At 34.8% G+C, this 25290-nt stretch overlaps 1 protein-coding gene across 1 annotated transcript; it reads right to left on the reverse strand.

Moving 5' to 3' along the window:
- Positions 1-10615: 10615 nt before the first annotated feature.
- LOC133197524 (protein mono-ADP-ribosyltransferase PARP12-like) lies at positions 10616-20096 on the reverse strand. Its single transcript, XM_061333603.1, has 7 exons — positions 19845-20096; positions 18638-19691; positions 13366-13592; positions 13047-13277; positions 12640-12836; positions 12007-12222; positions 10616-11639 (listed from the first exon to the last, which is right to left on the reverse strand). The coding sequence occupies exons 2-7, from the start codon at positions 19560-19562 to the stop codon at positions 11219-11221; spliced, it is 2217 nt and encodes a 738-aa protein (XP_061189587.1). The 5' UTR covers positions 19563-19691; positions 19845-20096; the 3' UTR covers positions 10616-11218.
- Between the last annotated feature and the right edge of the window lie 5194 nt (positions 20097-25290).

Below are 25290 nucleotides of genomic sequence, written 5' to 3' on the forward strand. Positions count from 1 at the left end.
TTTCCCCTCAAGTTTAGGCAGTTTATTTTTTTCGGGAGGGGGGGGGGGGGGTGTTTCTTGTTTTTTTGTTTGCTTGTCAATTTTATGGGACCCCCCCCCCCACTTTAAAAGTACGGGCCTGTCAAAGACATCATAATGGCCCTTCAAAAGGCATAATAACGCCTTTTAAAAAGGCGTAATAACGCCTTTTGGAAAGGCGTAATAACGCCTTTTGGAAAGGCGTAATAACGCCTTTTGCAAAGGCGTTATAACGCCTTTATTTGCGTTATTACGCCTTTTTCCGCGTTATAACGCCTTTTCAAAAGGCGTTATTACGCCTTTTTTCGCGTTATAACGCCTTTTAAAAAGGCGTTATAACGCCTTTTAATTTTTTTTAACTGTAGTTTGATCCTAAATGGCTTTCGTACAAAAGGCCTTGTGCAAGGAACTGCAATGTTAATATCGTGAATCTCAGAAATCTTTTAAGAATCCTCTCTACACTGCACACTAAAGAGTTCTGATTCTATGGTATTTTTCTGCAGTTGGAGTGATCTGCCCTTAGATCTAAATTCCAATAAATAGAAATTTACAGTATATTACTCAATTTGTAATCAATTCAAGTATTCTTAACGTTTTAAAAGGCCAAGATAAATTAATTGAACACGCTATTTCTCCATGGAAGTAAACAACAGCTATTTCTGTTCACTAATACTGTGTTGTGTTTACATATTTTTCCTGGGGGTAAATGCCACGTACCATATATTGAAAATTAAATATATAAGCTCGATATTTACATCTTTTTTCAATATAATTTTCTCGATGTCCAAAAAACATTTTGCACTAGTGTAGAGAGGGTCCTTAACCTGCAACTTGAGAGAAAAGAGGAGGGGGCAAGGCCGTTCCTTGAATACTAGTATATCAAGGTCAATGAACAATATGTTTATACACACAAAGATGTAGATTTTAATTAAGGAACTAAAGGATGGAAGTAAAATTTAAAGTATCATGTGGTATGAAATCAACGGTTAAGGAGGGGATGCCGTTATCGTGGAAGATAAAAATCAAAGTACTGTGAGTACTGATAGACGGTGGCATGAGTGATTTTGTTTGATTGTTGTTTGTTTTAATTAAAACGTCCCTCTCGGGAATTTTTCACTCATAATGAGACGCCACCATTGCCCTTGGTGGGCTGCAAATGTTATATCTATGCTCAGCACTCAGGGCCATTGTGCAGTGAGGGATCTTTTTTTCTGGCAAGCACTTACTGCGACACGGGACCTCAGTTTAACGGTCATCCGAAGGACCGGTCTCCACGTCCCGCACTGGGATTCGAACCAGCGACCTAAGGATCGACTCCTTACTCCTTGACTCTAGAGCAAACGCTCTAATTACTGGCCACTGGCATGAATGAATTAAATTAAATAAAATGATATGAGAATCTGTCAAATGATATGGAAATTATGAAAGTTTGTTGCAATTTTTCACAACACGTGTATTTGATGAGTTATTTTATATTTGCGTCAGTATGATGAGGACATATATTAATTGAAGTTGTTAAACAATTTATTGCATGAAATTTTCTACATTTATTTAGTTTTATTATAAAATAATGTTTGAAGAAAAAAAATGCGCTGAAATGCCAGAAACGAAACTTGATCATTTCAATTTTTTTTCCATTAATTAATCCTTAAAACAATTCATTTTACCCTAAATGTTAAATTAAGGGAATCAAAGGTTCTAATATATTCATGTGGTGACCGAACATATTTATTTTAAGATAGCTTTCTAAACATGCAGGTGTGGTTCCATTTAGGCGCTCTTCCAAGATAGATGTGCATATTTTTTTTTTAGCAGAAAGGTGTTTGAGATATTTGAGGAACAATTAATAAACCTATTGTGAGTTGCAGATATGAGCGAGTATCAGTAAATTCCGAATTCATTGTACTTTCTTCGCATAATTTGAAAATAATCTTATCAGCATGCATTTCAGCGATATCAAGTATCAATGAAAAAATTAAATTTTACAACAAAAAGTGTCATGAAATCGTGGTGTTTTGAAGTTAGAAATTGTGATTTTATAATTTAAAATCTTATACTCTGTGGTTAATTATCAAATTTTGCTAATCTGGAATAAAATTGAACTCGCAATATTTTTTTAAACAAAAACTAACTTTTCTTAAATTATATGGTAAAAAAGGAAATGATGAATCACCTTTGGCGTTGTACTGTAGATTGTGCGACATAAATCATATGCTGAAAGATAATGAAATAGACTTTATCTTTGGATCCCCATTTTTGCCAAATTTCCAGTAATTTACTTATTTCTATACGGTTGAAAGACTTCGAGAATTGTACAGTAGTTTTACCTTTTTGTTTGATATATATATACTGTTCGAAAAAAGAAGAAGAACAGAATAACAAAATATCTTTCACCCTCTATTTCTCTTAATATCTTAATATGCCCTGACCCCGCTAGTCATTGCGTAATACGAAGTTTTGAAAACACATGCAGGAGAAAACTGCCCTATATTAAGTCAACTGAATTCGCAAGAAAATCCTAATATTTCATGTACATGTATTTGTGTAGCTTTTTTCTTACACTTTTTAAAGGGTAAATTTTATTCGAGGCACGATAGAATTTTCAAATACAAATGAAATATATGGTAACTTTTGTTCGTCACAGTCCTATAATTATAGCTTTGATAAATTAGCATCCTTTCAGTAGTTTTTGTGTCCGAGATAATTAGGCAATGACTTTTGTTTTCAGATAGAACCGTAATAAACTTTGCGAAATGGCATCGTATCTGCCTTCAACAACTCTCTTTTATGTAAATTTTAAGATGACGTGATTTTTTTTTTTCCATTCCGAAAATATATCTTTTTCTACAGTAATATAGTATCGTCAACAGATACTAGAAATTCAAATAATGAAAAGACACGTAAAATTTCAATAAACTGTATAAGTATTATTGTATAAAAATTCCACAAAACGTCTCAAATAAAACATTTAAAGGCCGAGGTTTTCAACCGCTCGGTTTTCCTCAAGTAAGTTTGGTGTGGGGTGGAGCTTAATTGAAACGGCTGTGAAGCCCCGAGGGAACCAAGCTGGCTTGTGTATACCTACCTATATACACAGGATGTTACCTGTATATTACCTGTAAATGTTTTCCTAAGACATAGTTTAACTTCGCGTGTTGGTCAATCGAAATGTTGATCGTCAAATTTATGAAATAAAACATGCTAAATTTTTTATGTAGACTGATTCCTTTAGTTCAATTCTTTTTTTAAAATATGTTTGAATAAAGGAGACAGTTTTAGTTTAATTTTTGCGTTAATATATTTCATGCAGTTCTGCAACAAGGAATACGCAGTCCTCGAATCATGTTAACTGAATTTTCGGAAATGGAGAAATTTGGGGATCGACGCTTTCCAAACATGGAGTATCTCGTAATTAGGGAATACCAAATTGGGAACATCTCGTAATAAGCGTTTGTCACACATCCAACAGCGAAGAAACCGCCGAGAGTGTCTTGGTTTAACAATAATTATTTTATTTCCTAAGATGGTAAGGTGTAATGTGAAACCATTATCCATAAATATTTTCCCCCAGATTATATTTTACTTTTAATAAATTTTATTGAATTTTTACATTTCCACAACGTAAAAAAGGCCGTGTGTACGAACTGACTTTTTGCATTTGTTTCATGTTCAGCAAACTTTATGTACGAATTGACTTCTGTGGTTTGCATACGAATTGACTCCTTATATACGAATCAGTTTTTGTACGAGTTAACATTAAGTCGGCGTAATTTAATGAATATTCATGAGGCGAGAAATATGATAACGGCAAATATCAGGAATTAAACTTTGCGCCCCTCAACAAAATGTCATTGAAATAACTTGAGAACCATGTACATTTTATTTTCGAACGTCGAAACGACTCCACTTTCATTATTTTGTCTCTGCAAAAATCGCCGCTAGGGTCCCCGTCATTTTACACTGTTGTTTATTCATCGCCCAGACCAGCAGCAATAGCCTGTGGCTATAAATAGCCACCGTCTAAAAAGTGCGGTAATAATATTTATCACGGAATTACACATACATATTAATGTCTTTACTGTAGTTCAAGATTCTAAGGACATCGGCTCGAAGTACAATTCATAAATTGTTTAAATTCATACTTTGTTTATAATAACGATGCAGCCCAGGCTAAAGCATAATAAATATAGAGTGCATGATTGTGTGAATAAAATACATGTACTATAGGAAACACAATACACACAATGTCTTTATTGCGAAGTTGTAAATCAAATATTTTTGAAAATTATCGTGCCTTTAAACTTCAATTAGAACTTTGAACTTATATCATTAATTATTCATCTAAGTAAGCTACTTTAAAAGTGAATTGTGTTTTTATCATACTCCACTCATCTCCAAGAATATCTGATAAAACATACAGGGGCGTTAGTTTCTATTGAACCCTCCCGTTTTAAGTAAAGGAGAAAGACCGAAAAAAACTTTCCATTCTGTGAGAGAAAGTAATGATCTAGGGCCGTATGCTCGATATTAGTTCTTTCTCTCACAAGATGGAAAGTTTGAGGTCTTTCTCTTACTTAAAACATGATTTTTTTAGAATCAACCCCTAAAACAAAGTAGAAAGCCTCCAAACAATTCATGGAATCCCAACACTTATGTCATGTATTATTGAAAACAGAAGTAACCAATAAGCTTCAATGTCCATCGACGGTCGTGGGAAAACTCAGCCGAGATTCCTGCGCAAACTAAAAGCGCGAAATGTCTGTGTATTTACATCCACTAAATTTCTTAAGTTAACACCGCCAGGCATATCACCTCTACAGATTATTTAAGCAGTGGCTCTTCCATCAATGAAACGAACAATGATGTTCATATCAATAGTACAATATTTAACCTTCTTAATCCTTTTTTAAATGATTATTTGTACAAATATAAATATACAAACAATAAAATGTCTTTCTTTGGTTGTTTTGTTTGTTTGGGAATTAATGTTGCAGCTATTGTAGAAAAAAAATTACACAACCCGCGTAAGCGGGTTATGTATTTTTTTTTCTGCAACAGCTGCAACATTAATTCCCGAACTAACAACCAAATAGAACTTTTTATTGTTTAAAAATTCCGCTATGTTACAGGGATTTCAACAACCTCGTTTAAAGTCAGCATTTCGTAAATTCTATGGTCGTTATAATATAATGACTTTGTTCGCAAATATAACCTATCATTGTGTCGTATTTTGGCTGACATGCTTCATACCAATTGTTACGCCTTTGTTTTTATACTGAATTTGATTACAGAATGTTCTGTCTACCTGATCAGTACATAGGGCTCGGAGCGGGTGTGGTCGGTCAACAGGGGATGCTTACTACTCCCAGGCACCTAATCCCACTTCTGGAATTTTCAGGTGTCCGTGTTTTATGCCCTGTTCACAGATTTGTATTGTTTATAGATTTTTTTTTAGATCGATCTCTGCTCGTTATCTTCACTTTTTTCATCGAAACTTTATTATTCAAACGTATCAATATACACATGTGTACGGGGGGGGGGGGGGGGGGCTTTCCAAACCCACCAAGTGACCCTGATTGACTTCACCCAAATATACCCTCAGTCCCAATTTATCTGCTTTCCTGTCATATTTGCCTCAACTACTCCTCTTTGGAAATTTTCTAGATCTGCAGCTGGTGTTTTTGCAATTTCCGAAATTTCCAGAAATACATGACTGTACAGTGACACATACTAGTTAATTTACCATGCTCTTTGATTTGTATTATTAACACGTAGGATTATTTCATAAAAATCGATTTTGAGGTGTTGCAACTCATATCACGTTTTAACCTTACGGATTTATGGACTAGCTGACTATCGAGGTCTCTCTACCATCTGCTCTTATGCACAGGCATCTGATGAATGGTTCGTGATTGCCCCTCTACGGTATATGTCGCCTGCTTTACAGCATCATTAAAGATAGAAATAAATCGAAGGGTGGCCAGTTATTTATTTGCTTCTAGCATTATCATGATTTATAACAGCAAAGAAAAAATCCTTAAATATTAAAGAAATATGAGCTGCAACTTTGATGTCAGCAATTTTTTGCAAAATTGTAATTAACTTTTAAATGACAGAAAAAAATAAAGTTTTAAAAATTCTGTTGTTAATATTTGCGACAGAAGAACTGTTTATAAGCTTTGATTGAAGCAAAATTACATTATTGTCCTGTACAAATATTGATTTCTTATATAATACTATACATTTTTCATGATACATATTCCTTTGTTCTGAAACAATTTGATACTTTATTTCTGTCTAATTGACCAAAAAGGTTTTTAAAAATTACATGACATTCAAATAGAAACATGACTCCCCACCTTCAAAGCAAGAGTGAATAATGAAATTGAAATAACATATTAGAAATATTTATTTTTCATTTTAAAACGATGAATGCATGTTCAATCCATCTATGAAAATACATCGGGATCGGTATACCTGATATAAACGCTCTGCTCTGCAGGCGACACAAAAATTCTCTGAAAGGGGGGGGGGGGGGGGTTGCACCAACCATTCCTCAAGTGCCTGTGCTCTTATGTTCCATATATATATTCTTGCTGCACATGTCAAGATGCATGTAGTATTTTGTTCGGGCAAGTGTTACATCTTTTTTAAATCCCTGTCTTAATGTCAGCAAATGTGATTTATATTTCAAATTCCCTGCATTATCCGTCCGGTAAGTTACAATTAATGGAAAAGGCATTCCAACAGCTACTACCGTCAAACAGTTCAATTGTGAGCGTGAATTTTGCTTTTCGCTTATGAAGTTGCATGCAAGAATCTTTTAAAAAAAACTCAGAGGGCGGGGGAAGGGGGTGTCTACCTATGCCTGTGTTTGTACTAAGCTAATAAGTATATAATTATGTACTTTATTGATCATGATTGATTGTAATGAATCGTATTGCTTTATACAATGACTTACGATGTCCTCCTCTAGGATGACCATGACTATCTCCCCTAGCAAATTTACTGCCGCCTTGTGATCCACCCCTCGTGTTTCCTGAATGTCCACCACTCTGTTTTCCATGAGATCCACCTCTGGATTTTCCCTGATTTCCACCTCTCCCTTTCCTGTCACTCATAATTTCTAAAAAAAAAAAATGCCTTCATTTTTCGCAAAGTTTAGCTGTTTTGCCTACAGTGCTTGTGGACAGGGACAGGACCATCCTCACCCCCGGAATATACACATCTGGTCCAAGGATATTTTTATTCGTTTTCTTTCATAAATTATTCTTCTAGCACACAGTTACAATGTATTCCATATGGAAATTCCAAAAAATAAATAAATAACGTAGAATTAATATTTTAGGTCAAAAAAAAAAAATGTGTGGTTCCGGTTACACCTAAAAAAAAAATAATGTAGGTAGGTAGTGATTTCCATGAGATCCACCTCTAGATTTTCCTTGATTTCCACCTCTCCCTTTCCTGTTATAATTTCTACAAAAATGCCTTCATTTTCAGGCACGTAAAATATCAAATCGTTAACATCAGATATATCGGACTACCGAACTAAATGCGCGAATCATTAAATTAGCCTATTCCGTGATGTTTACTGACCTTCTTTCCAGTCTTCGACTCCGCCATTTTCTCTGTTGCAAAGAACCTTTGCAAAGGGAATTAGACTGGACCCCTTGATAAACGAGTAACCCACGGAATTACGTCCCCACGAACAAGTAAAATTTTGCATGCCCACGAACATTGACCCCCACGAATATTAAAATGATTCCAGAGTATCCTTCCGAAATGCTTTGCATCATATACCTACCTACATATTGTAGAACAACATTTGCATGTAGCCTATAGATAGATACATGTGTATCAGTTTGGAGCCTGACTTTTATGTAAGGTGTGCAAGGAAGACTAAAATATACTATTTTCTCACACATTGACGGATTTCACTACAGTAAATAACAACCACGCTTTTTGAAAAAATGAAACTTTTTTGTAAAATGTAGATCATTTACTTTATGGATGTTTATAAGATCATAAAATGCAGAATTGTTTGCAGTTTCTTCATACGTTTTCAAATTAAAATTTAATTGTATAGACGTTGGTGGTGATTTCACAAATGCGCGAAGATTAAGTTGAACATTTTGTCTAGATGATTTCATAAATTATTCTCGTTTTCAAGATCCTTGAATTACATCTTGCTTAGTATCTCAAGAATTTTTTTCTTCATAATTTTGCATAATTCGTCAAAAATGTATGAGCCTTATTAAGCTAAAATTGACTGCACACTATTTTTTTCCTCACTAAAGAGTTACTTACACAGACGACTTTATTTTGACCCTATCCTGATGAGACGACATACTTTGGTCAGCTGGTGCAACACAGTTTGCAAATTGACCCGGAAGAACTGGCGAAGAAAGGATTTATGCTTCAACATCGAGATCAGATAGTCGTATTTGAGTGTTTACAGACGACAAAATGAATGTTTCAGCAGTACTTAGCTATGTGGTACAAATTGACAGATTCGGCGACGGCAGTGTTATGGTGTGGGACACGATTTCATACAACCAAAGAAAACAGCTGGTTCACATTCAAGGCAATTTAACGACACAAAGGTACCGATATAAAATCTCTCAATCTCACATTCATCTAGTCATTAATACGTTAACCGGAAGGGAAATTGTTCAGCGTGACAGCGCTAAGACGCATACAACAAATGCTACGGTTGACTCATAAGCGAATCACAGTGTTGAACATTTGTGGAACTAATTGGATCATTCTCTATATCAAGAGTTGTTCCCGCTACGCTCCCAAATACATATCTGTCAACGCTTGATATACAAGATTCTTCGGAAACATATAAATGGTAAAAAATTAAATTAAGTTTGTAATCGTTTTAAGCGATGATAGAATTAAAATAAATGATAAAATATCATCTTCATTGATAGTTACATTAATTTATTATGATTTGAATTCTACATCTTCAATTTTTAAAATCTTGTACAACGAGCGTTCAAGGGGTGTAGCGGAAGACTACTCTGGAAAGAGAATGTAATTGAATAAGTGCGTGCGCCTGTGTGAATAATGCAGCCGCAACTATAGTTGGCAATAACTGGCAATTTTGGATTTAACCGGCATTGCCTAAAAGGCCACCAGTTCTTCAGTTCTATGTCTTCTTCACTTCGCATGATATATTAATTGCAATAATTACATTTCAAAGAGTTGATTCAATGCCAATACTTTTACATACTGCGTTAGTTATATAGGAGAATATAAATATATATATGAGAAAATACATCTTTTGGTAACAGCAGAGCTAGCGCTCCATAGTATACAACGTCATTAAATCTAAATATGACGTCACAAGTGTACATAAAGGATGGAAAACAAAGATTTTTGAAGTTTTGAGCTTTCAGTTTTTATTTTATGCTTCTATTTGAATTTCTGTGAAAAAATTGGGATATGGGGGAAGGGGTATTCTTAAGGTGATCTCCTTGCTATGAACAATTTAAATAATAACTTGAAATTTTGTGATTTTGTCATATCCTGTGCCTATAAATTTGCCTTTTTGGTAAAACAATATTTATATAGTTTGATAATAATTATTGTTTGATGAAATATCGTTGGATGATGAACACAAAGAATTGCACAATTTCGTCAAAAAAAAAAAAAAAAAAAAAAAAAAAAAAAAACTGACCAAGAGAAGGTGCTTTAATTTACTAAATATTATATCTAACAAGCAGTGACAGTATGTCCGTAGGGTATGTGTTTGTTATTTTCAAAAGACGCAGCGAGATAATATTTATCTTTGAAATGCCTCTGTAAGTTTGCTGAAACCAATGAAATGGAAGAATTTTTTTTTAAAATCCTTATAGCAGCGATTTTTGGTTTAATTTTAAATCATCATATTCAGATACATATAAAAGAACACAAAATACACTGCATGAATACACCATTGTGAAACCAAACCCAACCGGGACAAAGAGGGTTTTCCGGAATCCAGTAAAATTCATCACAAAGTAAGGACACATATAATTTAATAAGTTTAGGTTGGTTACTAGTACATACATGTATCTATGAATAATAAAAAAACCGCACAGATAATGATAATTTGGGAAGTTTTAAAAAAAAGATGCAACAATGCAAAAGATGCAACAATTATTAAGGAATGTTTTTAAGTTTTGTGTGAGTGATTGGTGTGTAAATCACACAGACCTGTCACGTAGGCATATTTCATGAAGCACGCTTCAGCCATAAAGATGTGGCTAATTATATAATCTATATAGATCATGAAACACCTGAAGTTCATGGACATACTCAAGTAGGAACCCATACCAATTCAGGATTCGAGAGTTGTGGCCCAATAATGATTCCATTTCCTGGTGACCTTGACCTTCGATACAGGATCACAATACACCATCATGAGCAATAAATTACGAAATTTTCCAATTAATTGAAGTGTTTTGACCTGGGCATGATATTGTAAGACATACATGTACTTAAACAATAAAATGCTTTCTTTGGTTGTTAGTACGGGAGTAAATGTCGCAGCTGTTGCAGAAAAAAATATATAACCCGCGCTATTTTTCTGCAATAGCTGCGACGTTAACTCCCGTACTAACCAAAGAAAGACATTTTATTGTTTATATTAATATCTGTATAAATAATCATTTAAAGTAGAATTAAGAAGATTAATTATTGATATGCACGTCAGAGTACGTTTCATTGATGGAACAGCCACTGATCAATAAATCTGTACAGGTGATATGCCTATAGTGTTGTTCATAAACTGATAAACCGCAATGGTTTTATTTAGAAATAAAGGAGTAATTATTTATTGGATGTAAATATATGAGGAATATCTGGAGTGGAGAAATTGTCCACTTTGAAGTGCCCAGGGTGAATCATGAGAGCAATTTTAACATTTCTTCAAAGTAAAGACATCTGTGCTTGTTCTCATTTTCGGAAGTTAATCAGTTTTGTACTCAACTACTTGATTCTAATAATTACAAATTACAGCTTAAATGACATTTCACATATCTGAAAATGATGCATCACCACATTTAAACAACAAAAAAACAGACTGTTTTTATGACAAATTACATATGCTGATTGTGTCATGCAAATTACTAGTATACACATGTACAAATCCTTATTGCACTTCCGTTTATAAAAAAAGCATCAAAGATACTAGTATACCAAGAACCACCCTTCAATTGTGTTCTTTATATGCAATCAAAAACTCTGGATAGCACTGGTTCCTGTCAAAAATAACAAAAATAGAAGGGTTTCTGATATTGTCAACACAGGAATCGTATCTCGTGTGGCCTTGTCTAGGAATTGTTGGAGGACAGGTAATGCCCTCTCTCCCGTTGGTATATTTCCCAATCAGAACTCTAGCTTTAAACATAAATCGAGTGCACCCTTCTGTGTAGCAATTACTATAAGCTGCTGATACTGCAAAGTACGACCCTTTCCCGTATACAGTTGCATTTTTCCCGCTGAGTCGAAAGTCAAAATTATTGGTACATATACCATAACAAGTGTCAACTGAATCAGTACCGTGAAAGAGACTTCTTTCATCAACACTACTCTCCTTTTTAGCGAGAACTCTTTCCATATTTGATTTTTTCCTGCAAAAATTCAATTGAATTACTATCACAATAATAGACTATTCGAACAATTGTGTAAACTTTCTATTTTGTAAATTAATACGTAGTATGCAGTGAAATAGGTCCGAAGTGGTAACTGCATTCAAACAATGAATTACCGAAGCTTAGATTTTGTTGACTGACAGTCTTTTCTAAATAAGGACTGATTTTCAATACTTCGAATAAACTGGTGTACACACCGATGATCAACAAGAATCAACTGCTGACAAAGATGATTTTAATATAAGTGTCAGCTACTTACTTGTTATCATATTTATTCATTTAAATATTATGTATGTAGAAATGGCATCAAAAGCATCATAAATAGATGCAGATAAGGAAAACTTACATTTCATATTCTTTCCAAAGCACCAGATTCTGAATGCGGTAGATATTGCAGATCTGAAAACGGTTTTCACAAAGTGTCTTGAAGAAAGAACTCTTTATCTCTTTGAATTCTGGTGTTGTTTTATCTAGGTCAACCCATTCAAAGTCATGCGTTATATCCATTGGATCCCACACCTGAGGGTGTGGTTCAAGTGCAGGTACATTCAGAAACTTAGGACTGGAAGAAGAGTGGGAAATAATTAAAAAAAAATATATCTGTATAAAATCTTTGTATATTGATTGAAAGCTGAAAAGAGTCGAAATATAGAAAATCAAAATACACTTAAAAAAGCCAAAAGATAGTTTAAAATCAAATAAATTATTGTTTTTCATTGATTCTTTTTTCTAGTATGACAGAAGAACCATTGCAAAAACATCTGATCGTCATAGACATGTTTTTGTTTTTACTCATCTTGATGACATTAAGGAAGAGAGTAAATTCTGGAATGGAATATTAATACAGTTGTTTCCAAGGGATCGCACAGTTGATGATGTGTGCAGAAGCTTTATCAGATCAGTCCTAATTTAAGCCCTTCTCAAATACTTTTGCTGTCAGAGGACGGTCGATAATGCAAGAATTGACCAGCTTACTTACAATGACTTTGTTAAAACATCAGAGAGGCACACAAATTTCGGTCGTCTTGCAATCAAGCGAAGTTTGGAGGTGACATAGTTTAGCTGTGTCCAGTCGACGAATTCAATCCTGTATTGGTGTCTGTGATTTCGTCGGGTGAATAGGTAATTTTTTTGTCCCATTATGTATTTCTTTTCTAATGTGTATTGAAATTCATCCTAATATAAGAAACAAATTTTTACTATCTATCCTTCCAGTATGTTAAACATAGACTACGAGTAGATACATGTACATTACTTTTCAGATTTTTTTTTTCATTTCAGTACTAAATTGTGAATACTACATTGCACTGCATATACCGGTAAGCAAAAATAATCTTATTGAAGATATAATCAAAATAAAATAATAAATGTTATTGACCATATAACCTTTTCATACAGGATCCAGCGCCGGAAGTCATCTAGGAAGTACCACCTCCACTGAGTGTGGAATGAGCCCGATGTCAGAGGTGAGTCTTCCGTGGCAAAAGAAGTAGTAGATAGTCGTCGTGTTTCCAACGGGCAAGATGTGTTTAGTGGTTTTCCACCAGACTTTTCTATGATTCCATAATCTTTTGCAAATTGCACTCTGATTTCGAAACTCTCATTCCGAGCCATAATCTGAGTCAATGTAAAGTGAAGGTAGCTGATTTTCAAAGAAGACTTCTTGAAAATAACATTAACATGTTTAAATAAGGCAAGCACGTACCTTTGCAACTACCGTGTCCTCTAGACTGCAGTAACTTTTTTCCAGTTTCTGGTTTTCTTCGTCATCAAAGCTGACCCAGTCTCCATAGATACGGATCTGCCAGAGGTAGGGGAGCCGGGTGTGGTGTTTATCACAGTCCCTTTCCTGACAGCCCCCTGTCAAACCACTCAAACAAATGTGTACCTTATGGGCATCCGGTCTTTTCACACTGTTTAGTGATTGTTCCTCTGGATAAAAGAAAATTAAGAGGCCATGGACCCAATGCACTCCTAAGAGCCTTAGAATTAAAGAAAAAATCTACATGTATTATATTCTTTTATTACCTAACCTACTTTATAAATTGTTTGAACTGTTTCCTGATTCTTTTTACTGTTTTTGCAAATCATGAAACAGTCAAAACTGTTTACCCGGTCACAGAATGAACTGTTGCATGGCTGAACTGTTCCATTATGACGTCATACTAGTTAATTTCCCGTACTTTACAGCTATAATATTGAATTATGTATAAATTGAAGCATTTTTATTCAATTTGAAATTATCATCTGAAAAGTAAACCTGATACCAAGTTAAATATATATTCAATTTAATATCATTTCAAAGAAGAGGCCATGAACACCTTTTCTGAGGGTAGTTTGGGAAAAATGTAGGCCCCTTTCATTCAGTATAGATCTTTGCCATAAACGTGCAATATTCAAATCTTCAAGACATCATTATGTTGTTTACTACATGTTGTTTTTTTTTTTTTTCAATTTATTAGTGCATGATAATATCACACCCATTAATTTTTCTGATTTTACACCAATCGGTGTGAATATTTGATTAATATTCAACTTGTTTAGTTTGGGTTTTAAAAAATAATACAAACTTTTGTCAATGTATTTTAAAAGCCATTGATTATTAAGTCGATATCATTACTTTAAGAAATTATATAGTAGGTTAGGTAATAAAACACTTATTTCATGACAACTCGGGAAACAGTCAAACTGTTGTCCCGAGGTAATGGGGAAGACCTGGGAAACTGTTGCCCTCGGCCTTCGGCCTCGGGCAACAGTTTCCCAGGTCTTCCCCATTACCTCGGGACAACAGTTTGACTGTTCCCCTCGTAGTCATGAAATAAGTGTATAATGAAAACTATGATCCCATTTTGGTCATTCTCTTCTCCTTAGACTTCAACTTCACCAAACTTGAATCTTAGCATGGATATCGATATACAATGAATTTCTCTATATACATCATATTGTACATTGATCTCCTTTTCAGCCCGTAGGCAACAACTCAACTAAACAAGAGGCCCATGGGCCACCTCGCTCATCTGAGCACTATGGCTTGGGGAAAAGTCAAGTAAGTTTTGAAAGGTTAAAATATAAAAGTGGGGGGAGGAGGCATGATTAAGAACACTCTTGAATCTACACTATCTGAGGATGCTTCTTAATTAATATGACTAATCATGGCTTTGCTGTTCTTGATGAGAAGTTTTTTAATGATTTTTCCTATGCATATGTATATTCATATGTATAACTTTGATCACCCATTGTGGCCTCTCCCAACTCCAGGAGTCATGATTTTAACAAACTTGAATCTACACTACCTGAGGGTGCTTCCATGTAAATATAACTAATTATTACTTTGCTGTACTTGAAAGATGATTATAAAAGATTTTTCCTATGTCTTCGTATGTAAAAGTTTGATTGCAAATTGTGTCCTCTCCCTACCCATGGGGGTCATGATTTGAACAAATTTGAATCTGAACTACGTGAGGATGCTTCCAAACAAGAGGCCCATGGGCCACAACGCTCACCTGAGTCAATATGGCCCTGCTGTTCTTTGTCAGCAGATTTCTTCTTCTATATATTCATACGTAAAGCTTTGATCAACTGTTCTAGGCATAACCTACCCCCATTTGCCATGTTTTGAATGAAATTGAATCTAAACTTTCTGAGGATGCTTCTATATTCATATAACTAATCATGGTTTTGCTGTTCTTGAAACGGAATTTTAAAGATGTCTGCCATCCTACCCTGGGGGAAGGAAGGGAGGGGGGGGGGGTTCAAGATTTGAACAAACTTGAATATACACTACCTAAGGATGCTTCCATATCAATATGACTAATTATGGCTTTGTTGTTCTTGAGAAGAAGATTTTTTAAGATATTTCTTATATATATTCTTTTGTTAAACTTTGATCCCCGATTATGGCCCCACCCTACTACTGGAGGATGCCTTGAACAAACTTGAATCTACAATACTTGGGGATGCTTCAATATCAAAATGACTAATCACGGCTTTCCTGTTCTTTAAAAGATATTAAAAGATTTTTCCTATTTATTCCTATGTAAAACTTTGATCCCCCATTGTGGACCCACCCTACCCCCGGGGTTCTTGATTTCGACAAATTTGAATCTACACTACCTAAGGATGATTCCATATCAATATGACTAATTGTGGCTTTGTTGTTCTTGAGAAGAAGATTTTTAAAGAATTTTCCTATATATTCCTATGTAAAACTTTGATCCCCCATTGTGGCTCCACCCTAACCCCGGGGGTCATGATTTGAACAAACTTGAATCTACATTACCTGAGGATGATTCCATATCAAAATGACTAATTGTGGCTTTGTTGTTCTTGAGAAAAAGATTTTTAAAGAATTTTCCTATATATTCCTATGTAAAACTTTGATCCCCTATTGTGGCCCCACCCTACCCCCGGGGGTCATGATTTGAACAAACTTGAATCTACATTACCTGAGGATGATTCCATATCAGAATGACTAATTGTGGCTTTGTTGTTCTTGAGAAAAAGATTTTTAAAGAATTTTCCTATATATTCCTATGTAAAACTTTGATCCCCCATTGTGGCCCCACCCTACCCCCGGGGGTCATGATTTGAACAAACTTGAATCTACATTACCTGAGGATGATTCCATATCAGAATGACTAATTGTGGCTTTGTTGTTCTTGAGAAAAAGATTTTTAAAGAATTTTCCTATATATTCCTATGTAAAACTTTGATCCCCTATTGTGGCCCCACCCTACCCCCAGGGGTCATGATTTGAACAAACTTAAATCTACACTACCTGAGGATGATTTCATATCAATATGACTAATTGTGGCTTTGTTGTTCTTGAGAAGAAGATTTTTAAAGAATTTTCCTATGTAAAACTTTGATCCCCCATTGTGGCCCCACCCGACCCCCGGGGGTCATGATTTGAACAAACTTAAATCTACACTACCTGAGGATGATTTCATATCAATATGACAAATCATGGCTTTGCTGTTCTTGAGAAGAAGATTTTTCAAAGAATTTTCCTATATATTCCTATGTAAAACTTTGATCCCCCATTGTGGCCCCACCCTACCCCCGGGGGTCATGATTTGAACAAACTTGAATCTACATTACCTGAGGATGATTTCATATCAATATGACTAATTGTGGCTTTGTTGTTCTTGAGAAGAAGATTTTTAAAGAATTTTCCTATATATTCCTATGTAAAACTTTGATCCCCCATTGTGGCCCCACCCGACCCCCGGGGGTCATGATTTGAACAAACTTGAATCTACACTATGTAATGCAGGTTTCCCATAAGTTTCAACTTCTCTGGCCCAATGGTTCTTGAGAAGAAGATTTTTTAAAAAAAGACACCAAATTTTCACTTATTCTTAATTATCTCCCCTTGGAAGAGGGCATGGCCTTTCATTTGAACAAACTTGAACCCCCTTCTTCCAAGGATGCTTTGTGGCAAGTTTGGTTGAAAATGGCCCAGTGGTTCTGGAGAAGAAGTCGAAAATGTGAAAAGTTTACAGACGGACGGACGGACAGACGGACAGACGGACTAAGGACAAAATGTGATCAGAAAAGCTCACTTGAGCTTTCAGCTCAGGTGAGCTTATAAATATCACCAATCATGGCTTTGATGTTCTTGAGAAGAAGATATTTAAAGATATTTCCTATGTATTCCTTTATAAAACTTTGATCACCCATTTGGCCATTGTGGTCCCTCCCTACCCAAGGGATTAGGATTTGAACAAATCTGCTTTAACCTTAGGATGCTTTCATTTTAATTTTACTATGTCTTTGCTGTTCTTGAGAAGATTTTTTTAAAAGATTTATTCCTGTGTAAAATTTTGATCCCCCATTGTGGCCCCACCCAACCCCGGAAGTCATGATTTGAATAAACTTGAATCTACTTTACCTGAGGATGCTTCCATATCAACATCATAGCTTTACTATTCTTGAGAAGAAGAAATTTAAAATGTTCCCCTATATATTTCTATTTAAAACTGTGATCCCCCATTGTTGCCCCACCTAATCCCCAGGGGTCGTGATTTGAACAAACTTGAATCTACACTACTTGAGGATGCTTTCATAGCAATATGTCTATACATGGCTTTGCTTTTCTTGAGAAGAAAATTTTCAAAGACATTTCCTATACATTTCTATGTAAAAATTCAACCCCCTCTTGTGACCCACCCTACCCCGATATGAACAGACTTGAATTAAGAGTATGTAATGAAGCTTTCACATAAGTTTCATCTTTTGTTGCCCAGTGGTTCCAGAGAAGATTTTTAAAAGATTCCACCACATTTTCACTATTTTACATTATCTCCCTTTCGACTCAAGTGAGCTAAAAACTACAATGGGATTCAGACATACAGTGTATCAAGATGAATAACTGAGATTCTGCAGTTTTTCATAAGGTCTTTTCATATACATGTATACTTCTCTGTCAAACGTTGGTCCCCAGTTCAACCTTAGCCCCGTGGCTAATGATTTTAACAATCTTCAATCTTCACTACAAGATGGCGTTAGTATTTATCAATATGACCAGTGGTAACTCTCTGTTCTAGAGAAGTTTTTCCTACATACTCCAATATAAAACTGTGTTCTTCAGCTGTCCAAAAAATTCACAAATACATTCTACTTGCAAATAAGATTTTGTTGCCTGACTTTGTTGTACTTAAGAGGATATTTTAAAAATCCTTTCTATTTCATTATTTCTAAATTATATCACCTGAAAACGGACATGATTCTTCAACTCTACAACAAGAATGTTTAATGGCAAATTTGTTGGAATTTGGCCCTGTTGTCCCTGAGAAGAACCACTGTTGAACCAAACTCGAAAATGTAAATAGTTTTAACAACAGACGGAGAGACAGAAAGAAGGTGGACAACCTTTGATCAGAAAAGCTCATGAGAGATAAATATATTAGGTTACATGCATTTTTTACTGGAAAACACTGTAGGATATTAAAAATATATATATATTTTATAATTACGTTCGATTTTGCAAATGGCAGAAGAAATACTGGTTAGCTGGAGAAAATGTGATTTTTGTGGTTTTTGTGGCTTGTTGATCAAAACCTTAAGTAAAGATAGATTTTGCTTCGGCCATCTCTCCATTCTGTATACCGACAGTACCCACTTGTTATGTGGCGTATCAAACGAATGTCCTTCACGACAATAATCGTTATTACATCTATTCCTGATAAAGTTGTAGCAAATATGAAGATATGGACAAACTTCCCCAGCATTGCAGTCTCTAATGTTACACACTTGAGGGTATCTATTTAGAAGTATAACTTTCATTTCCTTATTGGTATATTTGGATAATCCAAGCTTTTCTTTTAATCTCCCATTGTGCGCATCTTCAAAGCCATGTCCTTTTCTGCATTTATATCCAAGTCTGCACCAACCATTCAGATAGAATTTGCAAATATGAAATTGGTTACAGTTCACTCGGTCACAAATGCTATTTTGTTCCATGTGATCTGCACAAAGAGTGGCTTCCTTGAGGAAAGGCCCAATGTAAAGTGGAGGGGAGTTTTCTTGTTTGTAGACAAGTAGCCTTTCCTTGTGGTCCAAGATCCACTCGTCAAAATTAGATTGCAGGTCGTAAAAGTCCTCCTTTAATCTTGAAACACTGGCACTACCGCCTACCGATTTTACTAAAAAATCGAAAATGGGCAACTCTGAAGAACTCCAACTGTCTTCATCCCGACTTATGCTTCTTTTGGGAGGGCGAGTCTGGTGATAGTAATTGTTGTCACTGCTCGAGGGCAACCCATTGTCACTATCATCACATGTACACTGGGCGCTGGGATTTGACCAACCTGCTCCTCTTCTCCTCCCCCTTCTTTGACCCCTGCCCCTGCTTCTTGGAACATTTGGAAGAAACGGCATGCTTTTACTTCTCTGCATCATGTATTTTTAATTTAACCTGTATTGCAATTATTTAGGTATCTGCATTAATCTGAGTTAGACCAAGGTATTCATGCACTATCCTCTTTGATGGTAAACTATGGTATTCCTTGAAATTAGATTTTCTGTACTCTGAAACAACAATTTATTTTTCAAAAATTAAAAAAAGTGTGTTGAAAACAACTAAGGTGAGTTCATAGTAAAGGAACAACTAAATCTTATAGACACGGTGCATAAAGCTATAAATATTGGTCATAATTATTCTACCGAGTCAACAGCTCTTACCTGTATTTTTGTAGTTTGGATTAATGGAACTTTCGCATCTGCTTTTATGAACTGATACTAAACTTCAACTCGAGATACAATGGTGATCAAGTATATGGTTTTATCAGTGCAGAGTCATAAGGTTATCGGAATGCACCAGTTGTTTAACTGTTTATAACGTTCTAGATAACGTCCTATCTACGTCCAGAAATCTCAAATCTCACTGGTATTTGAAACTGCAGATTGTACATCAAAATGTTTGGATTACCTCTTACCTGACTGAAACATTAACAACATACGAGGTCTTATGAAGTTGACGCCCACTTGCTAATGTGAAATACCTGCATATGATTGCGGAAATGCACAGCAAGAGATAACTTCCTTTGAAAGTAAACGAACCTGAACGTAATCGGAACGCAAAAGGCCCATGGGCTTAAAGGATCATCTGTGTGTCAATAATTTTTTTCTGAGCAACTGTTTTAGCTTTTTCTCTTTCCTAAGCACTCCTTTGAAAACTATGAGAGCTTTAATTCCCTGCTGGTTTTCAAAAAGACAACAATTTAATCGAATTTGATTGATTGATTGTAAATTGTTTAACGTCCCATTCGAGAATTATTTTTCACTCATATAGAGACGTCTTAATCGAATTTAACACTAAACAAATGCATTTTCATAATAATCCGACATTTAGAAGCCTCGTTGTCAGTAAGGTCTTTAAAAGTAAATTCCTTTACAATGAAGTAAAAAGTATAGACCCTCCCCCTTTTTACTGCATACTGATGACTGCATATGAATTCGACATTTTGTAAGATTTCTATTACTCAGAAAAAATTCTTTAATATATACATATATTGCCTCTAAAACTTGAACCTCCTTTGTGACCGTATCCTTTCAATTAAGGAATAGTTTGAAAGAGATTTATAAGGGTCTTATTTGCTGTAGAGAAAGTCACATGGAGTCTCGAGTGCTAGAGCTTTTGACAAAATTTGTCCTCTCCACAGAGATTTAAATAAAGCTTACTTTTGTTATTCAGATAACGGAGAGGTCAACCTTACCGCTACGTTGCAAAAAAAAAAAAATCAACTCATTACCGCTACATTTCTTCGAAATTTTGAGTGATCGTTAACGCTATATTTTATCAATGAAACAACCGGTGATTACGATTATGTTAATAAAAAACAAGGTGGTATTTTTGGGGTTCGAACCCTTGAAATAAAATTTCCTTTGAGCCTCACCCGCTGACCACTACCCTACGCAGCTGTTGAAGAATTAAGTGTCATTTAAATCATGTTTGTGATATGACCCTTGACAAAATGGACTTCAAGTATTTCTCGGAAAGATGCGAATGTTTTGTCATAAAAGTGTATTTTTAAGGTTTAGTAGGTCTTTGCTCCACGTTTTTGTTAACAAAAAAAAAATGGATATTTTTACACAAACTTTGATGATAAACTTTTTAAAAAATGGAGTTAAGACCCACTCCTATCGAAAAAATTGTGTAATAGTATGAGAAAATGATCCTTTTGCTCTCTTTATTGTGTGTATGCAATTTCATACCAGGAAAATCATTTCAATCTTTGAGAGATTTTTGCAAATTGTGGAAATTCTACATAAAGTGTAATTTAATGTTAGATGAAATATCAAAGAAGATGTTGTTATAATTGAGATATAATTTTCACCTTTATGTTTGTCGCTCCATAGGCATTTCACTCGCCTTGTTTGCTAATCTTCTTTTAAAACATGCTCTAAATCATAATTAAAAAAAGCTAAATCGTTAAGTTATTTACATTTACTTTAAATCGCCACAAATACATATTTCTACGGATAAATTAATTTTTCGAAAGGCAGTATTAAACGAATAAAAATAAGACATCATGCATTATGATAAAGTATCTATGAGATATTATATTATATTTACCCCGTTTTTAACTGGATATCTATCCACAGCATAGATTTTTTTTTTAAAAATCATGTGACTTATATTGATTTTCATGAATTGATCCTGAAGCTTTATGCAAACATAAAATCATTACTTTTAATAACCCATAAGACATAAATTCTGAAATGCAAGCACACTGCATCGTATGTCTGACAACATATGGTGCTATCATTTCAATAGCAGCTTGTCAATTTGTTTAATGGAGCGTGCTAAAGTTTTAAATGTTTATCACCATTTTTCTTATAGATTAGATGTTTGATTTCAATGAAGTATATACTACTTTGCATATGAACAGAGAAGCCAGCATTTGGCTTTGACTGACCAGGTGTTACTGTTTATTACAAATGCTGTACTCTTAAACAATTATTCAATGCGATTCGTCATTGTCAGTGTATTGCTGGGTTCTCTCTTTTATATACAAAGTAGTATTCATTTCATTGAAAGCAAACATTCAATCGATGAAAAATATGATCAACATTTCAAACTTTAGCACTCTCCATCAAAAAAAGTGAGACGCTGTTATTGGAATGATAGTATGATCATTTTTAAGTAACTAGAGCAAATTGGTCAAGAAAGCTTCTTGATCAAAATTTTCTTTCAGTCGTTTTTCCTTTAGATTGTCGCCAATACACTTTTCTTTTTTTATTTTAAATTTTCCAGAAGTCAACAAAAGAATTTCAATTAAGGAGGATGGGCGAACAATGCGAGCAAAATGCCTATTGTGTGACAAATGAAGAAGTGAAAAATTAAATCTCAATTAAAAGACAAATTTTCTTTGATATTCATTTAACATTATGGAACACTTTATGTGTAATCTCCACAAATCTCAACAATCTCATAAAGATTGAAACTATTCGTCTATGAAATCGCATACATACACCAACGAGGGCAAAATATCAATTCTACGTACTAAAACATTTTTTTCCATATGAGTGGGTCTTCGATTCATTTTTTAAAAGATTTTATTCAAAGTATGCGTAAAAAAAATAAAATATACATTCTTCGGTTGCATGGAGCAAAGACCCACTGTACCTTAAAAATACGCTTTTATGACACAACATTCGTATCTTCCCGAGAAATATAATAGTCCATTTAGTCAAGGGTCATATCACAAACTTGATTTTTAGGAGCGGTATAGCTAGTGTTTAGCGTGTAAGTCTCGAAGGCGAAAATTGATACACAGGATTTTTATTGCTTGGGTTCGAATTCTAAGAATATCACATTTTCTTTTTTTCTTTTTCGTTTTTTTTCTTTTTGAATATTTGCCAGAAGAATTTTCGGCAGAGGTTTTGTTTATCATAATTTCATACTTTTCAAAAATGAGAATTTTCATCTAAATACTACTTTAACAAATTGAATATGACTTTTTAAAACATTTGAAGTAATAGGCATTATGCAAGCCTTGTTCGCTCATCTTCATTGACACAATGTATTCTTGGTTTAAGGGAATTTGGATTTTAGCAAATGGACGATAACCTCTATTTCAGGGAAGATAAAGAAAACAAATGAATATGGGTTAAGTTGTATAAAAATCTTATCGAGAACCCTGCCAAGAAAAACAAAAGATACATGTATATGAAATCTTAGCCTATCGTGATCCCTGCTGGGACTGCATTTACAGAATAAAGTTTTGTATGAAAATATATAAGAAAGCTTAACTATATGTATATTAAAATTATATAAGAAAACTATGTATATTAAAAATCTTCTAAAGCAGAGCAGAACCACACTTAGTTATATTGATAGTCAAGAATCCTCGTGTACTGAAATTGTTTCGTCAAATCATGACCCTCGGGGATCGGATAAATTTTAATGTATAGTACGTAGGTATAAATCTTCTGGCCTGTATGTAGCTATTAAATAAGCATTTTCCTATAGTGTAAGTCCAGTTGTGTTAAAATCATGGCTCCTGACCCTAAGGTAATATTGCAGTGAAATAAGTTATTGTCATTTATTTTTGGAATGTATAATTACAATTGTCAAGTACTCCACTCCACATAAGTGTTTATTATCGAAAGAGATACTAGTATTCACAAGATACTAGTAATGTATCATATTGCATTATATCTAACATCAAGAATCTGTCAAGAAGTTATATAGTTTGATTAACAATGTATGATCCTAGAGTGGCTAGTCAGCTTGAAGGATGAACTTGCATGTAAGGGCCATGAATTTCATACTTTGGTAAAGGTCTCATTGCGAATTAAAATCAAGCAAACAGTTTTACTTTAAAGTATCTACAATGTAGGAGTAAAGAAGATTTCTGATATTAATTTTGATGGCTTTACTTACAACGCTGAACGGACAAAGGCAAATAGAGATTGGTCACCTGAGTAAGCTAAAGATAAAATAAAAATTAAAAAAGAACTGGAGCAAAGCTCGTTGTATACATAGAGGATATCTGTATTTTTTGTTTTGATATTTGCTTATCCAAAGAGTTGAATGGTGTATATTCTCGAGGCTTGCCGAACGAATATACACCATTTCAACAAGTTGGATAAAGCAAATATCAAAACACACAATTATAGATGTTCTCATACAATTTTCGTTTGAGCGTCTGCTCTAGAGTCGCGAAGTAAGGAGTTGATCCTTACGTCGCGGGTTCGAATCCCACCGTGGGGCGTGGAGAGCGGTCCTTCGGATGAGACCGTATAAACCGAGGCCCCGTGTCGCAGTAGGTGTTGGCACGAAAAAGATCCCTCACTGCTCAATGGCCGTAAGTGCCGAGTATAGAACAAAATTTGCAGCTCTCCACCGGCAAGTGGTGGCGTCTCCACTTACAAGGTCAAAGGAATCGTCCAACTACAACTTAACTGCTAGGTCTAACGTTTCCTATGTGTGTGTGTGAGGGGGGGGGGGGTGTTAACATCATCCATCGCTGTAGCCAGTACATTGATAAATTTTGACGTTTCACTGAAGTGTAATGAGTTTTTTCTTGTTTTTAACGAAAATTTTTGCTTATTAGCATTCATTTGATAACACAGAACTTTCACAAAAAGAAGTTTCGATAAAATTACATCTTGAAGCGAGGCCGAGGGATTTTGTCGAAACCGGAAGTGCTATTGATAAAGCACATACCCGTGGATTAACCATAGGCTTATGGGCAGAATCTACCACACGTATGAGATAAACATAGATCGTTACACATTGTAATGAAATTTAATTATATTTATAAAGCACATTATACAACAACTCTTAAACTAACATAAATGCCCTAAGTGAAGAAGTATTAATATAGAAAGCACAAAGAAATTCACTTTTTTATAAGGATGCCCACTTCCACCCCAACCCAGGATTGAACTTTCGACCTACGGAATCTGTCTCCTAGCAGTACAGGAACAGCGCGCTAGACCGCTCGGCCATCTAGGTAAGTCAGAAAACTTGCTTTCGATGCCGATGGAATTCATATACATGTATATATAGATCGGCAATGTTTGTTTTATATACGGACAATGATAGCTGTTTCACTCGATATGGTTCCTGTATGCGATCGATGAGAGGGTTACGTAAATTTAATCAAACACAAAACAT

Source organism: Saccostrea echinata, unplaced genomic scaffold, assembly GCF_033153115.1.
Source record: "Saccostrea echinata isolate AGI-Se365-2 ecotype Australia unplaced genomic scaffold, CSIRO_AGI_Sech_v1 ptg000030l, whole genome shotgun sequence".
Lineage (NCBI taxonomy): Eukaryota > Metazoa > Mollusca > Bivalvia > Ostreida > Ostreidae > Saccostrea > Saccostrea echinata.

What these genes read in the sequence shown, in the direction of transcription:
- LOC133197524 (XM_061333603.1), bottom strand. Translation starts at nt 19,562, where the DNA reads ATGATGCAGAGAAGTAAAAGCATGCCGTTTCTTCCAAATGTTCCAAGA. An exon ending in TGCCATTTGCAAAATCGAAC is followed by an intron (nt 13,593 to 18,637) that starts GTAATTATAAAA and finishes TCTTTTATCCAG; the next exon opens with AGGAACAATCACTAAACAGT. An exon ending in AGGACACGGTAGTTGCAAAG is followed by an intron (nt 13,278 to 13,365) that starts GTACGTGCTTGC and finishes ACATTGACTCAG; the next exon opens with ATTATGGCTCGGAATGAGAG.